The 24,316-nt window shown below is 43.5% G+C and overlaps 1 protein-coding gene across 4 annotated transcripts in view; it reads right to left on the bottom strand.

Moving 5' to 3' along the window:
• GOLGA4 (golgin A4) overlaps positions 1–24,316 on the bottom strand; it is a 717,645-nt gene that overhangs the window by 246,475 nt on the left and 446,854 nt on the right. For all 4 annotated transcript variants that reach the window (XM_078688271.1, XM_078688272.1, XM_078688270.1 and 1 more), the window contains 2 exons: positions 24,080–24,232; positions 9,492–13,732 (listed from right to left, as the gene is read on the bottom strand). In XM_078688271.1, coding sequence (XP_078544397.1) covers positions 9,492–13,732; positions 24,080–24,232 — 4,394 coding nt within the window. The remainder of the gene's footprint in view (positions 1–9,491; positions 13,733–24,079; positions 24,233–24,316) is intronic.

Genomic DNA, 24,316 nt, shown 5'->3' on the forward strand with positions numbered 1-24,316 from the left:
CTCCCAGTCCTCTTCATCACCCATCTCCTGAAACCCGGGTTCTCAACAAATGGGGCCTGTTCATAAAAGTGAAATTCACCCAACGGCGTCTCCCCGGCGTCTGCGGGTCCGACGCCGGGGAGGCCGTAAGATCCGCCGGCGACGAACCAGATCCCGAAGGAGGGCCTGCGGAGTCCTGCGGCGCCGGGCCCGAAGGCACCGGCGGCGTCGGGATAGAGGGGACCTGCGGCGCCGGGCCCGAAGGCGTCGGCGGCGTCGGGGCCGAAGCACCCGACGGCGTGGGGGCCGGAGCCGCCGACCCGCTAGGGGCCCCAGGCGGGTCCGCTGGGCCCGAAGGCGCCGCGGAGCCCGCCGGAAGAGAGAGTTTCCTCATGGCCATGAGGAAGCGCTCGACCTCCTCCTGCGTCGCGTTCAGCCCAGGGACCGGAGGGTGTGGAGCTGCACGCGGCGCCCGCGACTCCGACGGAGCCGCGTGGGTGGTGTCACCCGAACCCCCGGCCGCATCGAGCGAGCGTCGGGGGAGTCCGAAGAGCGATGATGCCGCTTGGACTTCTTGTGCCTCTTACCTGACGACGACTTCGACCCGGAGGAGTGCGGCCTACCCTCGGAACTGTGGTGGCTTCGAGCCCGCGACCTGTCCCTCGACCTCCCATGGGATCGGTACCTCTCGCGGCGCGGGACCGACTGCCGGAGTTCGAGTCGCCTGCGGGACCGCTCCCGCCTGGCTTTCAAAGAGAGGGCCCGGCAGTCGGAGCAGGCCTTGTCGTCGTGGTCGACGCCCAGACAAGATAAACAGACGCGGTGAGGATCCGTGACCGACATCAGGCGTCGCAATCGTCACAGTGCTTGAAGCCGGGCATCCCTACGGCACCGTTCGGAGTCGAGAGACTCGAAATACAATCAAAATTGATCAAAAAGTTAGTCAAAAATTGACTAGGGTTACTGCTTTTTCCAGATCTGCGCTTGCTGGCGCGGAAAAAAGAAGAACTGACGTCAGCACGCGGAGGCGGCGTCTAAGTACTCCGACGACGTCATCACGGCGCCCACGACGCCGCAGACGACGCCTACCGACGCGCAAGGGTACTGCTACGCAAAAGTTTCCGGATCCAGTCTGACGCCTGGGGATATTCTAAGGTAAGGAATCTAATACTAACGTGTCTCTTTCAGATATGCTGATTCTTCCCCGCCTCTTATTTTGTGAACTTGCGATTGCCCATTCCAGCATCCTATTTTCAGCTCCATGATCTTAAGTCCCTACTGTTCATGCTCCTCTGGGGCCAGGGAGAAAAAGAGTTAGTCAGGCAGAGTTGAGGCTCTCCATCACTAGAAGAGGCATGATGAGCCGGACTTTAAAGAACATTATTATACAGGACAACTCCAAAGTGTGGCTAACTGGTTAGCTGGAAACCATCAGTGAGAAAAACTAAGCAAGACTTAGATCCAGATGAGGGGAACAGCACAGACTGTTATTCCCGATCACCAAACCCTTATGTAACCCACCCACTACATAGCATAGTATTGACGGTCTTGAAACAAGGCATTCATTATAATCACTTGACAATACTGTATGTTCCTACTATTCCACTGCTGGGTTTTCCTACACCAAGCGAGCTGCTCACACGCAGGCAGCTCAGACAGTAATAGGCGGTAGGGATAACTACAGTGGGAGACTTCTACGAGGTGACTCATATCTTTCTAGACGCTAGTTGATAACACAGGACTACAAGAGAGCCAGTTCCTGCTACATGGTAACTGTCCAAGATGTGGCACTGTACTTCTCTTCAGTCCTTTGGGGAGAGGGGTGTTCGGGAGAAGTCAGTGGTGCCAGGACATCCATGATTAGCTCAAATGGAAGCCTACTTACTGGGATTATATCCCCGGCCTAAAAGGGACAAGGTAACAACCACATTTTTAGACCTAGTGCTTTTACGACCTAAAGAAACCATAACAATTCGCTGGGAATCCCAAACTCCCCATCCACTTCTAACATGGAGGAAAGCAGTGACTACCTGGGCAGAAGCGGAGGGCAACGCTCATCACAGTGAGGAAAACCGAGGGTTGCACAGAACACCAATCATATCCTACTGGGATGCTTCGGTGCGAGAGTGCAGGGATTATGGAACAGAAGACAATCAATGTCCTGAACCCATGCCCCTTCCTCCTTCATGAGTCTCCGCTGAGTGCCCCAGATTATCGCTAGTCTTCAAGCTACAATGATTGCTACTCCCTCTCTGACCTTTTTTAAGCTCCAAGGTCAGCTCTACCTGACACTCCTGATCTTTATGATCTGCCAAAATTGCTTGACGGAATACATCATCTCCAGGGATCAAAAGCTGCTGCACCTGGCTGTGATAGGAATCACCTTGGGTCGAGGATTAAATGCAGTAAGCTTCTCCACACACCACACACCAACCTGTGTTAATACCGGACCTCTTGAAAAGTGGACACTCTGGGGTGGGAAAATGGGAGCGATGGGGGTTTGGTTTTCTTTTTTTTGTTTTCTCTCAAATTATACTTAAACGAAGTTTGTCAACACCCACATCAATATATGGACAGGTTACGCAGTAAGAGGGACATAGATTTCTCTTGTCCGACAGTCCACAACTACAAGATGACCCCGTTACATACTTCAGATCAAACTGGTCTTAACATGGGATGATAATGTGCTGGATCGTTTTGGTCTGTTCTATACCCAACTTGTTTGATAGGTACTCAATATAATCCGAATACGTCTAATCACATTGTTTTGTAGTGATGAAAACTGATTAGCTCAGTAAAACTTGTCTGAAAAATAAAAATAGAAAGGAAGACTTCCGGATAAGAACTTTCAGAATTAAGAATCCCAAAGTAAAATTCAGCTGTAGTAGACCTTCTTGTACATGGTCTAGGGGAGAAATTACATCAAAGGAAAATAGGTTAGCACCATATTGGATAGGAAACTTCAGACAACATACGCTGGAAAGTAGACCATCTTGAGTAGCAATAGATTTAAGGCTAGCCAGGTCTTTGCCTTCATTAGGATGGAGCCTTCCACCTGTGAGAAGAACCACCTGATGTTTGACATCCTTCCTTTCCCTTCATACTCATGGACTTCCCTACCATGCTCTCACACCGGTTCTCCGCATGGCACATGGAACAAATCTCTGATCAGTCGCAGAAATGCCGAGACTAACTAAAAAGTGCAAGAGAAAAAAACCCAGCTTTTAGCACCTGTTCTAGCCACCGCAAATCCCCCTTTTCTAGGGGCATAAAATGGACTTCCTACCATTGCAAAATGGCATCAATGCGTGTTGTATGATAATACAATGCATGGCGTTAACACATATGGCTTTTCCACACAGCTTTTACCTCACATATGTATAATAAGATAAGTGAAATCCATTATATATGTAGAGGCTGGGCACTTGCTGCTTTACTTTCTGGATGCACTAATTTTGCAAAAAAAGCACTACACTGATAGTCCACGCTGCGGTCTGTACCTGTTTTGTTGCTGAGGATGTGGCATTACAAGGACTGTGGTTACCTTACATAGTTTTGACGGAGTCAGCTGTCTTCGTCTTTACGGACCCTCCCGCCGGTTTGTGGCTGACCGGCAAACAGCTGATATCGCAGATGTGATTCTGTGTTGAACCCGGTAGGAGTATTATCCGTGTCAACCCCCGCAGTCTACAGCACTGGATCTCAGAAAGTAGCATTCCAACTGAGTTTTCAGTGGCACCAGAGAAGTTAGAGGACGCCGAGGAGCCATAAGAATCTCCAGTGGTAAGCGGTTTGTCAATTCCTTTCAAGACATTGCGGGTGGCTGGGATAGTGGAGATGAATCCAGTGTTCTAATCGTAATATAGAAAAGGAATATTTTACACGGCACTGCTGTGCATAACAAACTATTGCAAAGCATCTGAATAATTATGTCAACAGCGGACGCGCTGCGGGACCGAGAGGCCATAGCAGATGCCCTAGTTCAAAACTTCACGGAAGTTAAGGAAATACAAAGGGGCCAGAATGTCAACACGAATACTAACAATGATGTAAAAACTTTATTAAAAAAACCTGAAAAGCTGCTACGCGCCGAGTTGACGAAATGGTGGAAAAAGAAGTCTTTAGAAAAGTACAAAGAAGTAGGAAGGGTCCCACGAGGATTAAGGGTGATGATTGCTCCATCATTTGAAAATCCCAATCCCTTGATGTTGAAGAAGTGGACATCTAACAATCTGGAGGCATCAATGAATATGGTGTCAATACTTATTAAATATGCCGAACTAGAGTGGAAATCTTAAAAGAAATCGAAGCAGTGAATGGTCTGTTGGAAGCGAGTGAATCGAAAGAGCAGAATATAAAAGGTCACGATGAGATCGAAGCACGCTTGAAGAAACATGAAGAGACCATATAAGTGAAAAAAATCTTTAAATTTGCTAGAGACAAGCAAGATTACAAAACTGGGAGAGTTTTTACCTTTTCTAAAAAGTTTGACAGTATTAAGAGGCGAGCACTCGCTAGTAAAACCCCTTCTCTCGCAACACCAGCTCAAGCAGGCTTGGAATCTTCGTACTCTGAGATCAGTTTTGCGAGTAGTGGTAATGAATCGGATAACAGCGGTGGTACTAATATGTTCGCACCACTGCCCATAAATATCATTCCAGGAGAGGAATTAAATTTTTTATTTTAAGTCCACCTCTAAACCCTGCGACCATGCAATCCTGTGAAAAAAGGAGGAGCAGGAGAAACCAACACAGGAGACAGAGGCGCAAACTCAGGAAACAGCGGCAGAGGTAGGGGCAGGAGAGCCAAGAAATTGTCCCAGGAATAAGTGATGCAGATAACACAGTCATCAATCTATCAGATACTGATCTATCTTCGGCAGAAAAGCAGTTGTTGTCCCTCAGTCTTTCCTTCTGTCCTGTTAATAGCTTTAAATACACACAGAGAAGAGAGGATGTTTATAAATTCATCCGAAAACTTAAGCTTCGGAAGCATTTCCAATTGAAGAATGCAAAAGAATCAGCATCCAACACTGTTCAATCTACAGGTCTGACCCTTCAAGTCTCAGACATCAATACGCTTAGGTCAATGCAGTCTCTGGCCAATGATGACATGAGTACGTCCATTTCCACCCAAGATGAACTGCGAGAACTTGGAATTACCTGTAACAGTCCTTCAAGCAACCCATTCCATCCACCATCAACCTTTATTCCAATTATGCCTAAAGAAGCTATTGATGTTTTTAGTGATTGCGTTATTGAAGATCTAAAGAAATTGAATATAAATACATTGCAGAAAAACAAACAAAGACATTTGGAGATACAATATTCTAACCTCATACAGAAATTGCAAGGGAATGATAATGTGATTATTAACAAGGTGGATAAGGGAGGCAATATAGTGCTCTGGCCTAAAACCCTCTACATGGTAGAAGCCTCACGTCATCTGAATTATGTGAACTGTTACAGAAGAGCTACCTTTATTGAACTGAGACGAATCAAGGACGATGTGTTTAAGGAATTGGCCCAGTGGAAACGCATGGGCCTTTTAACTAAGAATGAATTCTGCTTATTAAAAAACGATTACCCAATAACCCCAATGCTGTATTTTATACCCAAGGTCCATAAGAACGTAACACTGGTACGAGGGAGACCTAAAATATCAGCTCAAAAAAGTATTTTAGAACCCATGTCTAAATACGTTGATTATTTTTTACATGAGTTTGTAGAGCATCTCCCTTTGTTCTTTAGAGACACTGGTCACTTTTTATCCAAATTGCAGTCAGTAAAATGGGACGGTGATTGTCTCTTGATAGCAATGGACATCTGTTCACTATATACTAGTATTCATCATTCTGAAGGTATTGAAGCAGTACGTTATTATTTGGGTAAACGCAGCATTCAATTTTATGAACGCAATAAGATGATTTTAAAAATGATTGAGATTTGCCTCACAAACAACTATTTTATGTTCAATAAAGAGGTTTACCAGCAGCTACGAGAGGTGTCGATGGGGGCATGCTTCTCTCCCAGCTATGCGTGTCTTCACATTGGCTGGTGGGAGCAGCATGTCCTCAGGATCCTCCATATAGATATATATGACGCCCATGTACTTCATTGGTGGAGATTTATTGATGATGCGTGTCTAATTTGGAGAAGATCTATGGAATCAGCTAATGAGTTTATTAAGGCCATTCATAATAATATGCTGAATCTGAAATTCACTGCTGATATAAGCAATGTGAGTGTGCAGTTTTTAGATGTAGAGTTGTATATTTAAGACAACTCCATCCACACTAAACTCCATATAAAAAACAATACAGGGAACTCTATACTCCATGCTAGCAGTTCTCATCCCAACCATCTAATTCGGAGCATCCCCTATGGGGAGTTTTTAAGATCTACAGTTCAGAGGCTGATTTAAATAACTGTCAGTCATAAGTGTTCCAGCGATTCAGAGCCAGGGGCTATAAAACCAAAGATTTAAAAGCTGCACTGATTAGAGCAAACAGCCACAGTAGGGAAGAGTGTCTAGCTGCCAGTACCACCAATGTATTTCCTGTTCCAACAACTACCTTGGAGTATATTTCTGAACCTATTAACTCAGTAAGACTTATCACTAATTTTAGCCGACAAGAGAGACAGGTACGACGGATCCTCTATAAAAATTGGCCCATAGTATTGTCAGATATCACTATGTCACACATTTCACCAGAGCTTCCTTTGTTAACCTTTAGACGAGCACCCTCAATGAGGGATGCCCTTGTTAAATCTAGTCCAGCGGTGACTGTCTCCAATACATGGCTGTCGGCACGGTCAGAGCTTTGTAAATGTAGCTCGTGCAGAGTATGTAAATTCGGCAAAAATATCACTACATACACTAATGCCTTTAATTTCAAACCTGTCAGTTTACAGGGACATTACACCTGCAGGACTGACTTTGCAGTCTATATATTGGAATGCTCATGTCATCTCAAATATGTTGGAAGTACAAAACTTCAAGTGTTCAATAGAATACTCCAACATTTACGTGCAGTGGTTAACTCTGATTCTAATTATCCTGTGGCTCACCACTTCAAACTAGTTCATAACAACATTCTCAAGGATTTGAGTTACTATGTTGTAGGTTCAGTACCCAAATCTATCAGAGGTGGTAATCGAGAAAGGTGATTACGGCAGCTAGAATCTGAATGTATCATGCTGCTAGACACTAAGATGCATAATGGTCTTAATACAGGGAAAATATCTACATAATTTTTTATAAGACAGGTTTCTTGGTGTCCAGTTTGCAATTTATGCAGTATGGTTTTATAGAGGCTTTTTATCCAGTTTTTCACCTTGTTTTTACTGGGTTTTAACCCCGTTGTACCTAGTTTTACCTGGTGTTAAGAGCGTTTTAAATTGGTTTTAGCTCTCTAGACCAGATGTACTGTATATATAATTTTCCAGTTTTTTTACTCTGTTTTTTTACCAGGTTTTAACCGGGTGGTACCTAGTTTTACCTGGTTTTTGGAGGGTCTTAACCACTTGGCCGCGGCGCTGGAGGGGGGGGGGCGGGCCTGGGGGGTGTGAGCGCGGCGCCGCCATGCCCGTGACGGAACCACGCCGTCATGAGTCACGGGCGAGTTGTACTCATGACGGCGTGGTTCTGTCACAACCCCGCCCACTCACTTATTCGTCCGCACAGGCGGGGAATCAGTGCTCTGTGGGCGGAGCGGCCGCAGCATGACAGAACCACGCCGTCATGAGCACACGCTTGGCTCATGACGGCGTGGTTCAATCATGAGCAGGGAAAGGGTTAAACTGATTTTAGCTCCTCGAGTCATATGTACTGTACTTTTTGGAGGATACTAATACACCGAATGAGGACGTCTATTGTTTTTTTGCACCAATCTTAGGTTTACTGTGCACTAGCACTTTATGTGAATATCATGGACTTTCGTGCAATATGGAATCGACATCCGTGTTTACATAATGACTTTGTTTACATTGGGACATTCTGAGCTCAGTCACATGTTTACCCCCCTTCCATGCGTTCGTCGGCCAACGGCCGTCGCGAGCACTACCTCCGTAGTGCTGTGCACGTCCGTTGGACGCCGCGCCCGGCCCACTCCGCTAAACCACCGCCGCGGTTAAGCAGTTAAAGTGCACTCGCACTTTATATACATATGAAATGGGCATGGCTTCAGGCTGTTTTTAAATGCACTATTTAACAACAGTGATGAGTCAATGTTGATAGTTTGCGCACTTTAGGCACATTTTTTAGCACTTGCGCATACGCATCTTACAGCAATTATGATCTTAATACTTTGAGGGGGATATTTTTAAATATTGTACATGAATTTTAAATGCATTTGATTTGAATGATCATTTAGACAGTGCCATTTGGTAAATGCGTTTTTAATGTTCAATGTATTTGTCAATGCGTTTAAATTATGGAATTGTGAAAAGCAATTTTGCTGCATTTCCGTTTTTACAATAGAACCCAGGCGTTAACACTCATATATGTAGGGTTGGTGCCAATATAGTATTTTGTTCATGTCTATTGCTGTAAGTACGTGGTTACATCAGGAATTCTATTGGTTGTTGCACTATATAATGATTCTAACTGGTCCAGCGCGTCATGTGATCAAGACCATGGAAACGCGGTCGAAACGAGTCAGGCTGGGCATTTGCTGCTTTATTTACTGGATGCACTCATTTTGCAATAAAGGCACGGCACTGATACTCCACGCTGTGATCCGCACCTGTTTTGTTGCCGAGGATGTGGCGTTACAAGGACTGTGGTTAATATGTATATATACACACACGCACAGATATATACTTAACATGCATGATGAAGGCATTGTTGTAAAGGCGGTGTGAGGACAAGGGACTGACAAACAATACATTCAGGAGTAAGTTACACCCAAACTCTGTACATGAATCAAGAACAAGTTCAGTCACTCATATGGCTTCTTAAAACGTAAAAGAATTTGGATAGAAATTTGCTCCAGCCCAAATGTGCAAACTCTATGCAAATGAAAACGACAAGGGAAACACGTTTTAATGTTTGAAGGGTATCGAAAGAGAACGGGAACATATATGCTAGGTTATTCCCGTATTTTTTATGTGCTTACTAATCATCTCTCGACACAATGTTAGGGCACATAAGAAAAGTTGGTTTTTATTTGATGTGTCCATTTGTCCATTGTATTTCCTGCTGTGACTGGTCATGAAATATAGTTAAATACTGAAGAGACATTTTGACAATTTGTACCTACGACTATGCTTGTTGCTGCTAGGAATTATTTACCAATAAGACCAACCAAAGAAGAAAATATGGACATGAAAAAAACACACACTGGCCACGAAGCCAAATTAGAATAACTTAACCATTCGTACATCTATGTTACAATCTAAAATATCTGAATACAAGAGGGAGGTGATACATTTGATGAGCAATATATGTTTAAAGAGCAAGGAATTGTCACTAATAAGACAGAACCTAATGTTAAAATAATATATACTTACTTGATTTTCTGTTCTGCTTCATCTGCTAATTCCTTCTTCAGTATCTCTAATTCTTGTTGCTGCTCCTTTCGCAAAACTCGCAGGTCCTTCTGTGCACTGGCCACGTCTTTGCAAAGTTTTTGCTTCTCTTTCTCAGCCTCTTTCAGTTTTACGTTGAGCTCTTTCAGCTGGGATTGCATATCGCTGAGTAACGTTTTGAGTTCAGCATCAGATTTCACTTTCTCTGCTAAATTCTCTTCAAAGGTTTTGATAAGGTCATCCTTTTTCTCTAATTGTTCTTCAAGCGCTTTTAACGTTTCACTGTGTTTCAAGGATGACTCTTCTAACTGAAGTCTGTGCACTTCTTGTTCTTTAACTATTGTCTCATCTTTCTCCTTCATAGTCCGCTCCCCTGCAGTAAGTGTTTTCCTTAAATCATCAACCTTACTACCCATCACTAGCATCTCTGTCTCTTTGAGCTGTAATTCTTGCTTAAGGCTCAGGAGGTCTGTCTCCTTCTCTTTATGCTGAACCAATAACAAGTCATGCTGTTTTTTACAAGTCTCAAGTTCCTTCTGGAGTTTTACAACCATGGCTTGTTGCTGCTGTCGCTCCTTCTCAAGGCCCTCCAGCTTTTGCAAGAGATCATCATGTGTACTCTGCATTTTTGATTCGGATACGTTTTTCTCTTCCAGTTCTTCCCTCTGTCTCTGAAGTTGCTGTTCCTTTGCAGCAATATCTTTCTGTAAACTGGATATCTTTTCTTCATACATCTGTCGAACATTTTCCAGAGTGCTGGCTTTCTCTTGTTCTATGGCCGCTTTAACATTCTGGACTTCCCGCTGCATCTCTTCTTTCTCTAACCCAGATGAATCCTCTATTGATTTTATTTTCACTTCCAAAGTCTTTACTCTGTTCTCCCTTTCCTGCATTTTCTGTTTCATATCTTGCAACTGATTTTCTAAATCTTTTTTGTAATGCTCCTTTTCTTCGACTTGGGACATTAACTGCTTCTTGATAGAGGCAATCTTTTGCTCTGCTTTCTTCTTCAGTTCGGTATGCCTGACAATACTTTCTGCAAGTTTCGTTTCTAGGGCCTTTATGTCCTCTTCTTTACTTTTCATGATTTCTGCTTTTACCAACTCAAAGTCCCTCTGTCTGGTTTCAAGCTCTGTTTTCAACGTTGCAATGTCTTTTTCGAGAAGTTGCACTTTCTGATCAGCCTCCATATGTCTATTGTCCTTTTCAAAAACAGTAACCTGAGCATTCTGTAGCTGCTGAACTAGCTCTTTCTGCTCGGCCTCCTTTTGATAACTTTGCTTCCTCATCTCCTCCACCAAACATTCCTTTTCTCTTGTTACTTTTGAGAGTAAACCTTCTAGTTCTTCAATTCTAGCTTTTTGGGTTTCCAACGCTGCTGTGGCATCACATTCTTTTTTCTCTTTCAAAATCTGCATCTGTTGTGCTTCAGCCTTCAAACTATCCAATTTTTTGCTTTGTTGGTCCAGTTCTTCCTTTAATTTGCGCAATTGTTCATCCTTCTCATTGCTTTGCTGATTTAGCATTTCAAGCTTTGATTGCAGCTCTTTGATTGTATTGTGGTTTTGAGTAAACCTATTTTCAGCCTTCTTTTTCCATTCTGCAAGCTTGTTTTTTTGCTGATCTACCTGTTCAAGAGCAGATGTTTTCTCGCGGCTGAGGGCCTCAACTTTTGACAACAAATCCTCTTCGCACTGTTTGCGTAGCGCAGAAGAGGCAGCTTCTTTTTCTGCTACACCAATGCTGTTTTCAAGGTTGGTTTTCAATTCATTGACCAGCACAGTAAGAGCTTCAATTTTGGACTCTTTTCCCTTGAGTTCTGCTTGCATTGATGTGACCACATTCATTTTTTCAGAAAGTTCCTTTTTCAGCTGTGTGATGAAAGCTTCCTTCTCAACTACAACCTCCTGATGCTGCCCACCTTCATTTCGTAAAGCTTCTTTTTCTGTTTTCAGACATTGAAGCTCCTCTCTTATTAGTAATATTTCCTTTTCTTTGTCTTGCAAATGTTGCAGTGATTGCTGCAAGGAACTCTCTATCAGAGCATGCTGAGATGTTACTTGTTCAAGTTGGGTTTCCAAGTCAACAATTTTTCCTGCCTGGACAACTACTGCTTCCCTAATTTTAACTACCTGATTTTTACACCGTGTCATTCTTGCAATTAGAAAGTTAATTTTATCAGTGCATTTTGCATTAAGGTCACTGGATTTTGCATCAGAATCTGAGCAATATGCCTCTAGCTGTGAAGAACAGCCCAATATTAGCTCATTGAACTTGGTTTCTTTCTGTTGAGCAGCTACAAGTTTGTCCTCCAGCCGTTTCTCAAAATCCTCACATTCTCTAGTGTGCAAGGATTCAAGTGCCTCAAGTTTTTCGTTTGCCTTTTTTAGCATTTCATCCAGTTCATTCACCCTACTACTGTCCTTTGCAGCAGCAGCCATGACCTCACCAAGCTGTTCTTGGAGAGCAGACTTTTCACTTAAGGTCCGACTTAAATCAGCCTCTAAACTTTCAAGTTTTGATTTAAAGCTTGTTTCGTCATGCAACAGGGTGTCGATTTGAGAGCATACCTGCTTGAATTGTTCCTGTAACTCGTTAAAAGAGAGGTCTTTCTTTCCCTGTTCTTCCTTTAGCTGAGCAATTACTCTGCTTGCTTCATCCTTTTCACTTCCAAATATGTCTAGCTTCTGCTTTACATCGGTCACTTCTTGCTCTTTTTCCTGGAGCTCATGTTCATGTTTTTCTTGTAGCTCCTCGACGTGCTGCTGAAGTTTCTTCTCCCAGACCCGTGTAATCTCCTCCATCTCTCGCCTGTGTGCTTCAGACAGACTCTCAAGTTGCTCCTTATGGTTGTGCTCTAGTTGCGACACAGCATCGCTGATGCCTGTGGAGCCAGCTTGCGCCATTTCCAACATTTTTGCATTAAAATGTTTCTCTTTTTCGCTGAACTCCAGCTGCTTATTTTCAATTTCCATTTTCAATTTCTTTTCTTGTTCTGAGAGTTTCCTCTTAAGAGTTTCTTGAATCTCCTTGGCTTTTTGCCTAAATTTTTCAAACTTGCCTTCATGATTCTTTAGTTTGTTTTCATAGTCACCTTGTAAAGCCCTGATTCGCTCTTCTGCAGCTAATAGTTTCTCTTTGAAATCCCCCATTTGCTGATTCTGTTGCAATTTTATTTGGGCAATTTCCTTTTCCTTTTCTGCCACATCTTTCATCGCTTGTTCCATTGCCTCAGTGAGGTGTTTTCTCTCAGTTTCATGCTCTTGTGTCGAACAGGAAAGTTTCTGCATTATGTTCTCGCTCTGCTCTTCCAGCTGTTGCTTCAGATCTGTTACTTGGGCTTTGAATGAACTTAGTTCAGCACTGATGACATTCAGCTGTGATTCAGTCGCTGCTTCCTTGTCAATGAGTTGCGCTCTCTCGGTTTCTACATCTATTATCTTCTGTTGTAGCTCCACCAACTGTGCTTCGTAAAGTTTAACCTGTGCATCTGTGTTGCTTTGGTGTGACTGGCAAACATCCTCCAATTTAACATTTAAAAGCAAGACCTCAGCTTCTGATTTTGTAGCTTTCTCACTTAATACCTGCTCCTGGGCCTGCAACTCTTCCAAATGTTTTTGCTTTTCTGTAAGCTGAAGTTCTAATGACTGGACTTCTGCTTTGAGGGAGTTCTCCAACACTCCAGCAGAGACTTCTTTCTCCTTTTCAATATTGTCAATTTGTTCCTTGTATCGTGCTATCTCTCCCTCTAATTTTCTCTCCCACTCCTCAACCATGCTCTTCCTTTCATCAAGAAGAACTGCAAGGTTTTGCTCTAGCTCTTGGCGTGCATTAAGGGCGTCCGACAGCTCTGCAGAAAGGGTTTCCAATTCAGTTTGCTTCACATCAAGCTTTTCTAAAGTCCTTGCATTCATTTCCTCAACATGGGCATGGAATATTGTTTCTTTCTCTTTCAAGAGGGCCTCCTGCTCTTTCTGAAGCTTATCTCTTAGTTCCTCCATTTTAAACTCATGTTCCTGTTTCAGAAGCTGCAGCTTTTCAGAACATACCTGGTCCAACTCTTCGCGCAGCTTCTCCAGCTCTTCCCTATGTTTGTTCTCCATGTGAGTGATCTCCGAATTTTGTTTATTTCTTTCGGATTCAATATTTGCAGCCAGATGATCTGCTTGTTGCTTTGCCTCTTCTGAACTCTTTGCCAGAGAACTTTCCAGCTCAAGGATTCTCTGTTGAGAGGTAGAAAGGAGCAGTTAAAATATTAAACTTTCATTCAGTCCTAACCGATTTCAATTGTTAAATCGTATCTTACAGCAAACACTTAAGAAAGGGTAAGAATCAAACACACCCCTCAACGGGGAGAAACAACTATCTCATAGAACATGTTGTCACAAGTCTAACTGTAGACAAAAAAAACAAGCATGCAAAAGTTTGATTTTAATAAACAGTTCTGAATTAAATCATGCTGCGGATGTGTAGTGCTTTCTATTTTTTCACATTTGTATATTATTTTTGGTAAAATTACAGCACCACAAAGGTTGCTTACAATTGTATCTTGTTTTTATAGGCAATTATTCTAGCATTAAATACAACAATACCAACATATTTCTACTGGTTCAGCATATTGCTGAAGATTCACATATCAGAAGACCGTATCGAAATGTTACGTTCAGCAAGCATAACGCAGATTATGTGCACAGTTCACAAGGTTTTCTTTGCTCCCAACTACACTTGCACATTCATGTAAGACATACACCACATTTTGTTCTGAAAATATATTATGTCAAATTAAGACTGTTAGATAAAACTATGCACTGAGACGTATTTGCTGGTGCAATAAAGCCGTCCATTTCTTTTACATTTTGGCTTTATGATCGTCCCTGAGTGGCAAATCATTCAAATGCCAAAGTCGAATGAAGGTAACATGGGTGTGGTGTGAGGTTAAACTGACGGCTTTGCGACTTGTTCAACTGGCAGCATCATGCGTCAGTAATTGAGCTACACCTCTGCCCGATACCATTTATATAGCACAAAAAGTTCCTTAACTGGTGCACTATTAGAAAATAATCCCGTCTTTACATTTACAGAGCGTCAAGCCATGCCTTGCGTGGCAACAAACCTTGTGTCCATTGCAATTATTTACTGCATCGGACATCTTTTGCACAAGCGCTGTGTAGAAAATATAATGAAGGCAAAATCTGAGACTATTCTAAACATCAAACTAAAAATGTTACATTTTCTTTACCATGAAGAGAAACTTTTCTTTTTTACATTATCCATCCTAGTGGCTCATGTCACGTTTGATACCCTTAGCCAGGTTTCTCTCTTTCGCCACAGACGGTGCATTATGGGGCTAGTAGTTTTGCTGTTTCCGTTATAAAGATAGTCTTATCCATGTCTGGACGGCAAATGCTGCTGATCAAAATTCCTTGCTGCTACGTAGAACTGCGTCATTCCTTTACGAGTTGTGTTTGTCTATGTGTGCTCCTGTGTGATACCACGTACACGGGTGCCAGTCCAAAGTAGGTCATTTTAAATCAAGTTAATACTCCAGGTGTCCATTTAAACAATCACTGAACAGTAGCAGAGAGGCTGTAATGCCCCGGGTTGTCTCCCAACAATATTAAAAGGCAGTAGCTAATCCAGTCCGGACATTTCTTTCCTTACATTCTTATTCTGTAGTCTTGCATTTGTAGGGAAAGGATTACAAGTCCCAGAATGCATGGAGAGCGGTTATGCCACATGCTGGACAACATGAGAGGGGCTCTAGCCACCTTGTGCTTCCCTTCTAAGAAATGACGTGTGACCCTGTTGTACATTAACGGGATATCTCAGAATTTCCTTTTTCCCATCGTTCAAGCCATTCTCAGTGATTGGACATGAACATTTTGTGATATACAACAATAAACAACATAACAACGCATAACAACCTCTCTTCTGTCAGACATTGAAACTGACCATTCAACCAATCAGAAGCCTTATCAAGCTCATCCCTCCAAGCCTTTTAAATCAGTTGCTGTTTGATCATAAAATATAGGAATCTGGAAACTCGGCTACGGGAAGAATTGAAAGAAGGAACTCTGGCGTTTCTCGATGAAAGTTATCATGGCTCCGGTGTAAAACTAAAAGGAAATCTACTGCGACTATTGCTGATGTTTGCAAGGATAGAAATACTTTAGGACCACTGAATATACAAGTTTTGGCAAATGCAGTGCTGAACATATTGGAAATCTGCCTTGAGGAAGCCCACAGGGGGCAAAACCCGCGTCGGCTGTGAAGCACTTGATTTTAAAAGAAATACAATCTTAAACTGGTCTACACTACGAGGCTGCATTGGATTGAAAAGGAGTGTTTGTGCAAAAACTTGCATTGAAGATTGGTGCTGAATGCACAGGGATTATAGAGACTGGACATGATGTGCGCTGGTGTTTTTGTTTTCTATGGATGTGACACTCTGTAACACCATTGGTGGGCAGGTTGTCTAAAGGTTAATGCTTAAGGTGGATAAGCATTTCACACCAAGACTGCACTCAATAGTTAACATATATAGGCATATGGTATTGTTTGTGTATAGGCAAGAGACAATTTATGATGTGCAGATCGGATGTAGCAAATCCGCCCTTTTTTTTGTGATGTCTATAATATATAGGAATAATCGGCCCTCAGTGCCCCCTCTTGCCAGGTGCCACGGCACCAATGGAAGCATTGCCACTGTTCCAAATTCCACGGCACCAGAAAATGCAAAACACCAAATTGTGTCTGAATCTACCCGCCTGCCGCCATCTTTAAAAGCTTTCAGGGCCTCTATATACCTCCCGTGCATGACTCTTCCCCAGCCCTCTCCGCCTTTGTGTAGTGCACTCTCTTGCAGCAGCATGGTTCATTAGCTGGTTTGGCTATAGTCCTACTAGATGGCTGTGGTACCATTATTTATTAATGTATTTTATGGTACATTTACAGAGAGCAAAACATTCCCCTACAGACGGTATCTAGGTGCCACAGCCATCCAGTAAAGAGCCAATGCTTTGAAACTTCCCCAGATTCCTATTCTCCCGCAGTTCTTGCGAGCTTCGAACATCCACCTCATTTCTTGAACGCCCGCCATCTACTTAAAATCCTAAACAATCATTGAGCGCTGAGCGGCTTCCTAGGGAGCCTAGAGTGCGGGGCACCTCACTAATCAGGCGAGGCTCACCCTATGATACTGCAAAGTTTCAACAAAAGGCTTCCGTTCAAGGAAAACTCATCCCAAAGCCATGTTGAACATAAAGTCCTTGAAAAAACAGCTTAGAGAGTTGTTATGCTTTTATGTGGACTGGGTTTAGCATTGCAAATCTCAAAGGACTGTCAGTTTGGTACATTAAGAAACGTGAAGTCGATCTTAAACGATGCCCAGCAGCGAACGAGCGCAACTACAAGAGAATTGCGGAGGCAGCCTGGCACCATAGGCGTCGATTCACCAAAATTCCAGGGGTAGGGGAAGTGACATTACATATCTTTCAACCTTAATGACATCGCATGAAGTGATATAATATAACCCTTCAATCGATCGTCATTTGTAGAGCAGCTACCTCATAAAGGTGTCCCGGCGCTAATAGCGAGACTAAAGAAAATACCAGCCAGGGGATTACACATGATTAAAGAGCCATGTTTTTAAGGCCTTCCTAAACTCCTGTTCTGTCTCGATCAGGCGCAGGTGGGCAAGCAGTGTATTCCACCTTGACAGGCTTTGAAATATCATGGGACACAAAGGAGTTGATGGTGGTTGGATCTCAGGGACTGCTCTTGTTGATAAAGACTAAGCCTCTCTGTAATGTATTTATTGTTTCTATCTTTCTTCTATTTCTATCTTTCTCTTCTCTATCTCTCCGATTCTAGAATCCTCAGGCCACCGGTGTAGCTAGGGGGGTGCGGTGGGGGTGGTCCGCCCCAGGCGGCACTATTTTGCGGGCGGCGGCCGCAGCACTGGCCCGTTGCGGCGGCCTTTATCATTTATTTGAGGACACTACTGTCAGTGAGTGTCCTCAAATAAATGATAAAGGCCGCCGCAACGGGCCAGTGTTGCGGCCGCCGTTTGAAGTGCGAGCGAGCGGCTGCGCAGCAGCGCGTCACCTGACTTCCTGTTGCACGATGCGTAAAGCGAGTGCCAGGAGGAATTTGTTGTGACAGCAATGAGCGAGCCGCACACCGAGGAATCATTTTTAAAAATGTGTTCCTGCGACCGGACCGCTGCTGCTGCTGAACCTGAAATTAATCATGCCCGAGAAAGTTGGAGTTGGTGTGTAACGTGTGAGTCAAACCGTGGGCTTATTCATGTTTTTTACCAGTGTGTACTTGCAGTCATTGAAGGTTTTGGTTTTGAGAATGACCAATAGGTCTGAAAGCCATGTCACGTGAAGTAGTGGGTGTGTCTGCGTTATTCAGGAGAAGGCCTGTCTGGTCTTTGTTGAAAAGGGAGATGTATGTAGTTGAGGTTTAGTGTGTGATGTGTGCTGTGTAAAGGATTCAAAAAGTCTCTATAGGAGGCAAGTGAGAGTGGTTTGTAGTCTGTGATGAGTAATTCAGCTGGTGTACAATGTGCGGTGAGCAGAATGTGGGCGGTATCAGAGGTGTTTATCCATTCACTAATGGCAGTCTATTGCTCAGCAAAGGCTATTTGTTTATTCCAAGATTTTTATTGAAATTTTTTTCTAAACAAAATAAGACCAAACAGAGGCAACTTCGAGATGCTGGAGTAGCCAGTTGCAGTGGAAATAAGTAAGTAAGCAGCATACTTTGCAACCGGTAATGATATACGGGTTCTACAGGAGCATAATATAAGCAAAAGCACAAGCTCAGCCTCATAAGACAATAAAGGAAAGAAATTAAAGATAGCAAAATAAGTAAAAGAAGATAGATGGATATGGCGATTCAATCATGATTTGTTGTTGGACTTTGATATATGATGCATAGGGGTACTAGGTGATTGTAGGCTGGTTGATGGAATCTAAAGTCCCTAGGTGGGCAGGAGTGGGATCTTAGTAAGCAGCCATAAAGGGTGAGATGGCATTGCACTAGTATTTGCGTATTGTTTAGTGGATGTGGGAAAGTGCCTTATTTTAGATCGTTCCTAAATCTTAGGTATTCTAAAAAAGTTGTAAATGAATCTAAGAAACATGTCTCATGGTATTAGCTGCTTGGAGTGAGCGGGTGTTCAGTCATTTCCCCTCTTGTCGAAAGGGGAGGTGTCTAGATACTGACCATAGGTTTTGGACAGGGACATTCACGTCTCATGTAAGCTCAGTAGGTGATTTTGTGGACTATGCCAAGCCCTTCGAAGAAAATCCTCTGAGAAACTGGGGGCTATTGGAGGTGTGACATACAACGTTACTAAGCTCTGTGGCTGTAAGATGTAGAAGAAGCCTTACTGCTGCCTTTTGTACACGCCGGGTTTTGCACTTGAGTAACAGAGCGAGGCCTACATACAGTCCACTGGATTCTTCTATTTCTGTCACTATGCTGGGTATTATGTGGAGATCTTAATCCTGGAAATGTATGTAAGGTTTATATTCAGTAGGGTCTTGAGGAAGAAAAAGGAAGCTTTCCATATTCTTTTGACGTGTTAACGTGTGAGATGAATAGCCGGATGGAGATAAGGATGGATGGAGAGAAGAGAGAGTGTGAGCGTAGCTAGGTGGGGGCGGTCTGCCCCAGGCAGCACTATTTTGGGGACGGGGGCTGTCTAGACCTGGACCGTGTCATGTATGTGCATGTAACTTGCATGAGCGAGGTAACTATTAGCGGCGATACTACGTGTCTCTCGGACCTCTTTCAGGTGCTCGCCGTCCTTTTTCCCGAGCACCCTCCCAGGGGGGCGGCACTCTGAAGGATAGCCCCGGGCGCCACAAGCTCTAGCTACGCCTCTGCCTCAGGCTTTTCATTCCGTCTTTCTTACTTGTAACTGGCAGCTGCCTCGCTGTGGGTCCGTCTCTAATCTACTTACTTTAAAGACTAATAAAGTCTTCTAAACCTATTTCCTTGTTTTGCAATCATTCCTCAGTACACTCTGCTTAAGATAGCATGGGCCAAAGGCTCTGGTGGCTCTAAAGGCAAATGTAAGAGCCTTAAACTCTATCCTCCTAGCCACCAGGAGCCAATGTGACTGCCTCACATGAGGAGAGATATGGTGCCTGAAGATAGAGACTATTGGCATAATCTAACGGAGAGGTTACCAGAGCACAGACCATAATCTTATGGCTCTCCTCCGGCAGAAAGCGTATGACTTTCCTAATAGATCTCAACTTTCAAAAACAAGTTGAAGAGATCTGACAGATTTGTGCAGTGGATGAGAGATCCACATCCAACCTGATTCCCAGATTTCGTGCAGAATCAGCCAGGATTCGGGGAGGATTCAGCTCCATGGGCCACCAAAGATTTGATTGGGGGTGGGGTGGATGGGGAGAGGGGCGGGGTTGTCTGACTAACGAACAAGACCTCGGTCTTATCAGCAATCAATTTTAGACAATTATCATTCATCCAATTGGAAATACTTTTCAAGCATTCTTTGAATTTATGGAAGGCCGCAACGGAGTGTTCTTTAAGAGAAAAGACCAGCTGAGTGTCTTCCGCATAGGAAACTACCTTCACGCCCCAAGATAGAATCAGGGTGGCAAGTGGGGCAAGGTAAAGATTGAAAAGCAGTAGGCTCCTGGCAGAGCCCTGTGGCACTCTGCACATCAATGGCTTCGATGAAGATGTAGAAGGTCGAAGAAAGACCTGTTGGGAACTGTCTTCAAGATAGGACCGTTCGGTCCTATCTAGACAATCTCTCCAACAAGATCGGGTGTGGGACCATATTGAGTGCTGCAGACAGGTCTAAAAGTATTATCATGGCCAATGCACCGCCGTCCACTGTCACTATCACTGATTCATAGACTTTTGGTAGAGCAGCCTCCGTGCTGTACCAAGCTGTATCCTTGGCCTTGATTGTTCCCAGGAAGGCTCTAACCTCACAATAATTGACATTGCTGAAGTTGTGTAGTATTGTAATTTTATTTAGATAGTACTTACTACCCCTGACAAGGTGTTGAATCGCTTTACGGTGGGTAGCACGCTAATATGGAACCCAAAAAGGATTAGTGCTGGATTAGTAAAATTTAGTTAATATGAGCGGGGGACATGTAAGTCAGTTGGGTTGAAAAGGATAATGGGGTGGGGATAGAAGAAGAAATGGACTAGAAAGTGTTGATTGGGAGATTACAGAAGTAAACTGATGTTTTGGATGAGTATAAGGAGAGATGGAGGATGAAAGAATCTCTAGAAATGAATTAGGGAGAGCATAGTAGTAAAATGAGTTTTGGGATGAGTCAAAGGCGGGATAGATGAGGGAAGAATAATTTGGAAGGGTTGTTTGGGTGATCATAGTATTTTAATGAGGTTTGGGGTGATCCAAGAAAGAAAAGAGGAGGAAAGAGTCTATAAAGGGTTATTTTGGAGATCGCAGTAGAGTAATGTTTGGGATGAGTTAGAGAGTGGAGATAGAGGCAGTTAGCAGTTGGCTGTTTAACCATACAATGCAATGATAGGGTGACGGTGAACTCAGGTTCACATAGGAGAAAGGTTTAGCTAGCCCAATATCCACTGGCTCCACCTTCTGAGGACAATATTGGGCTATGTGCCCTAATCCTCCACAATCAAAGCATTGAAGTATATTGGCTCCCAGGGGAAGTGTTACTGTGTCAATCTTCATAGGCATCTCATGTCTAGTGGATTTCTCCGGGACACTGGTTCTTCCCCTTGAGTAGCTTTCTTCTCACCCTCCCTTTGTCTTTCGGGCTGTATATAAGCACTAGCAATTCCTACTACTGTGCCCAGAGTCAACTGTCAGTGCTGTTTGATCCACCTTTGCACAGGGGATGTAGAAAGGAGAGAAACTGTTCTAAATAAATCTTTCTAAGATCTACTCTTTAGTGGCATGCTCTGACTTCAGGCATCTATCAACCATGTCCTTCACCCTATAATACAAGGCTTGAAGGGTTTTGTGGGGACCTTCTTTAATGTGCCGCAACCTTACCCAAAATGTTTTCTCTTCTATACCCAGTCGCTCTAGGATGCTTTTTTAATGTCCCTGATTGGGACATTTTAATGTCCCTGATTGGGGTGGTACAGCATGGGTTAATGGCTTGGTAGGCCGTTTGTAGATCACCAGTCAACGGTGGCCCTAAATATTGTACCCCTGTTCCTCTGGCCACTCATCTGCTTGGGCTAATTGTTGTAAAATAAACAAGGATCTTCTCCAGTCACATACTTCTAGGAGACGACAGAAGACAGAGGTTTGACCTCGTTGTTGTTCTAGCTTCAGCGTCAGCCTATTTATTAACAGCAGTGTCTTGTGACTGTGAGACCTTGTCAATATGCTCGGATTGCTTTTGGATGGCATTCTGAAATGTCTCCCTATCCTCAGTAGTGGTGCTCATTACATTTTTCAAGGCCCTTTCTAATCTTCGCTGTCTTTCAGCCAATTTAGCGACAAAAGCCTTCCTCTGACAACACTTTGTGGAGGGACGGGTGGAACTATGGCTTCGGAGGCTTTTCTGTTTTCTGAATGGTTGCGTTTATTGATAACACAACTGACAGGTGAAGCGGATAAATTAGAATTCTGGTAACGCCAATGGGCAGTCAATGTTACTCGTATTGCATATCCAGCTCTTTGAATGGTGGAAATGGTGAGGAATGCATTAACTCCAATTTAATCTTCTACTTTCCTAGGGTCTCGGGATGGTTGCAGCCAGCACCCTTGGAAAAACTGGAAAATGTATGGGTAAGCAGGAGTGATGATTTCGTACATTATATTTTTAACAGTAGGAAAGGGGAACCCATCACCATTTACTTGTGAAAAACAAGGGAAAGTGGTTCCCAGCTCAAAGTCAGACCCTGGTTAGGCTCCTAGTTTAGTGGATTAGGCTCTCTTTCCTTAAATTCCAACAGGCAGTTAATCAGGGAGGGGTGCCATTCTTGCATTTCCCCCTGTTCAGGCTTTCAAGAGTACCCCAGCACAAATGAGAAACCCTTCAAAGGCAAAGAAATTTAGTAAGGCAAACATACATTTTATAACCACAGCAAAGAAAGAATACAGTGCTGAAAAAGAGTGGTAGGTGCTCAAAATAGGGCTCAGGGTATTGTAATGCCCCCAAGAGGCTCCACTCGAGTCACTCTTCTGAGTTGTGGCAGCTAGCGGGTGAAGGCTGGTGGTGTCAACCAGCCCTCACTCCATTTGAGAAGGTACTCCACGGTCATATCAATGTCCCATTGCTCTCCTGTCACCAGTTGTTCAAGGCTTTGTGGGTCTTTGCTTTGAGTGGTTGTCTCCGGCATCGGGTTTCTTCCTTCAGCGCACCTCATTGTAATCAACGTCTTCTGTGTTGAAAAGGACCACCCCTTCCAAGTCCCTTTTTCCTTTGATTGGCCCCCTCTCTTACGTGTGCTCCTGCATGATAGAGTCCGCCTTCACTTTTGCTGGTGGAATGTACGGCGTCAGCCCCTCCACCTCTCTGATGCTTTGTTTTCTTTTCTTCTGCAGATGGTGCTGGCGCGGATCACCAGTATCAGACGGGTTTATGTTCCAGGTGCTTACCAGAAACCTCGAACGAATGGGCCCCTCGCTACACATCAATATAAAAAGGGTGGATCCTATATGATAGTGTGACAACCCTGCATTACACTTTTCTTGTCCCCTTATAACTCAGCACGTCAAACCTAACATTTTGTTAAAAAATGTATTGACCTTTTTCTTGAAAGTGTATTTCTCCGAAAAAACATGATACTTGCCTTCAGTTACTTTCATTCTGATCGTTGTGCATCTTGCTGCAGATTCATCTTGAACCATTCCCAGTTCTCTGGTTGAATATTCAAGACATTATACAATACCCAATTCCCAAAATCACATGGCACAGCTGTAGCACCAGTCCCCGATTCATGTGAGGTCATCTCCAGAAGTGATCAAGAAAGTTTATAAAGCTGCCCACCTGCTTTTGTAAAGTCAGTGTTGCCTTAACTTCTGCGTCTCCCGGAAAGAAAAGTGAAGCAAAATAAAATGTGTATTGAAAATATTTCCTTTAAGGAATGTTACCAAACTGTAACATGCTCTAAGCAAGAGGAGAGGCAGGAATGCAATGGCCAAAATGCATAAAGATTCCTATCCATCTTAAAGAATATTAACAATCAGAAGCCATTCTGTCCAAAGCTGTACCTCAAAAAGCTTAAGCCTAGAGTGTTCATCCAAACTGCCATTCATTGCTCACTTCCACATCCAGAATGCAGTGGGTCTGAGAACATCTGAATCGAAGACCAGATAGGCGCTTGAAAGTAGCTGGGATCTTGGACTAGGACTTTGCTGAGGTGAGCAGAAGTGTGGTTTTCCCTCTATGTGAATAAGCTTGTATAACATCCCTTACTCCTTTACTGGTAAGAAAGTAACCATCATTGCTGCACAGATTAACCAATCTAAAAATTAACTGCTTGCATATAGCTTTCCCGTCTTTTGAATCAAAGAAACTAATCAGCAAGCATAAGCTTAGAAAGACGTTAGTTTCACTCACAGTTCTTAACATATCTGTCTCCTGCTGCAGTTCCTGAAGCCGATTCTCACTCTGGGACTGAATAGCTTTTTTCTGCAGCTCCAACTCTTCCAAAGCAAGGCAGTCCTGCTCCTTCGCCTGCACTGTGTTCAAATACTCTTCATGACTCTTCACCTAAATAAAAAGTATAGCTAATTTACCAAGTGTAGTAGCATTTGTAGTTTGAGAATTCAAGCACCACAACTATCTTATTTACAA

The sequence above is a fragment of the Lissotriton helveticus genome, chromosome 4_1, assembly GCF_964261635.1.
Source record: "Lissotriton helveticus chromosome 4_1, aLisHel1.1, whole genome shotgun sequence".
Classification (NCBI taxonomy): Eukaryota; Metazoa; Chordata; class Amphibia; order Caudata; family Salamandridae; genus Lissotriton; species Lissotriton helveticus.